The sequence below is a fragment of the Sphaeroforma arctica genome (genome assembly GCF_001186125.1).
Source record: "Sphaeroforma arctica JP610 unplaced genomic scaffold supercont1.11394, whole genome shotgun sequence".
NCBI classification, from domain to species: Eukaryota; class Ichthyosporea; order Ichthyophonida; genus Sphaeroforma; species Sphaeroforma arctica.
In genome coordinates, this window is record NW_014029164.1 from 1 (window position 1) to 834 (window position 834).

At 34.9% G+C, this 834-nt stretch overlaps 1 protein-coding gene across 1 annotated transcript; it reads right to left on the reverse strand.

Moving 5' to 3' along the window:
- Positions 1–594: 594 nt before the first annotated feature.
- On the reverse strand, positions 595–805 carry SARC_17615 (hypothetical protein; the record flags this gene model as incomplete). Its single annotated transcript, XM_014288296.1, has 1 exon — positions 595–805. A coding segment is annotated over one exon (211 nt), but the record flags the coding sequence as incomplete, so codon positions are not given.
- Positions 806–834: the final 29 nt, after the last annotated feature.

Sequence of the window (834 nt, forward strand, 5' to 3'; positions counted from 1 at the left end):
ATATATATATATAAGTATATATATATAAGTATATATATATATATATAACTAAATTCTACTGCAGAACGATTCTGTGATGCACTCGTGTGTGTTTTCCTTTGACTAATGGGGGTGTAGGGTCTGTGTGGAGCATGAGTGCACTATTGATCGTTGCTCGTTTGTGGTGTATGAGTAAAAGGGTTGTAGGGTTAAGGTCTAATAGAGCTACACGGAAACGCTGGTGATATAATTTGTAATATAGAACGCATATGTATATATATATGTAGTGTATGTAAACGAATACAAACATGTAAACTTGGAAGTAAACTTATATGCATAGCTGTTCTATACAAAAACAGGAATTTATATTATATTTCAGAACATGTGTAAACGTATATGTGGTATATATACGAATATGTAGACTTATATACATGACTGTTTTATACTGAAAACACAAGACATATTTTGTATTACAAAACACATTCCTATACATGTAATATCCACATATGTATGCTTGTACACATATGTACGCATATCTGTATACTTGTACACATTGTGGGGTCCCACATATGTATGCTTTTACACATATACACGCACAAATATATGCTTATAGACATTGTAACTCCACATACAGATGAACATCGCGTTTCTCCACATCCGTGAATGCCGCACCAGCGAGGAGTTTCTCAGTGCTCATGACTTCCGCTGCTGCTGCTTTGGGGTTCTCAATATCTGCAAATAATAGCACAGGAGAGAATGTTTGTGAGTGAAGTGGTTCTTGTTCATATTTTACCATAATAGCGCCACAGAGCAGCATATCATGCATGCCAAGCAAGAAATAATCGTTTTTTCATA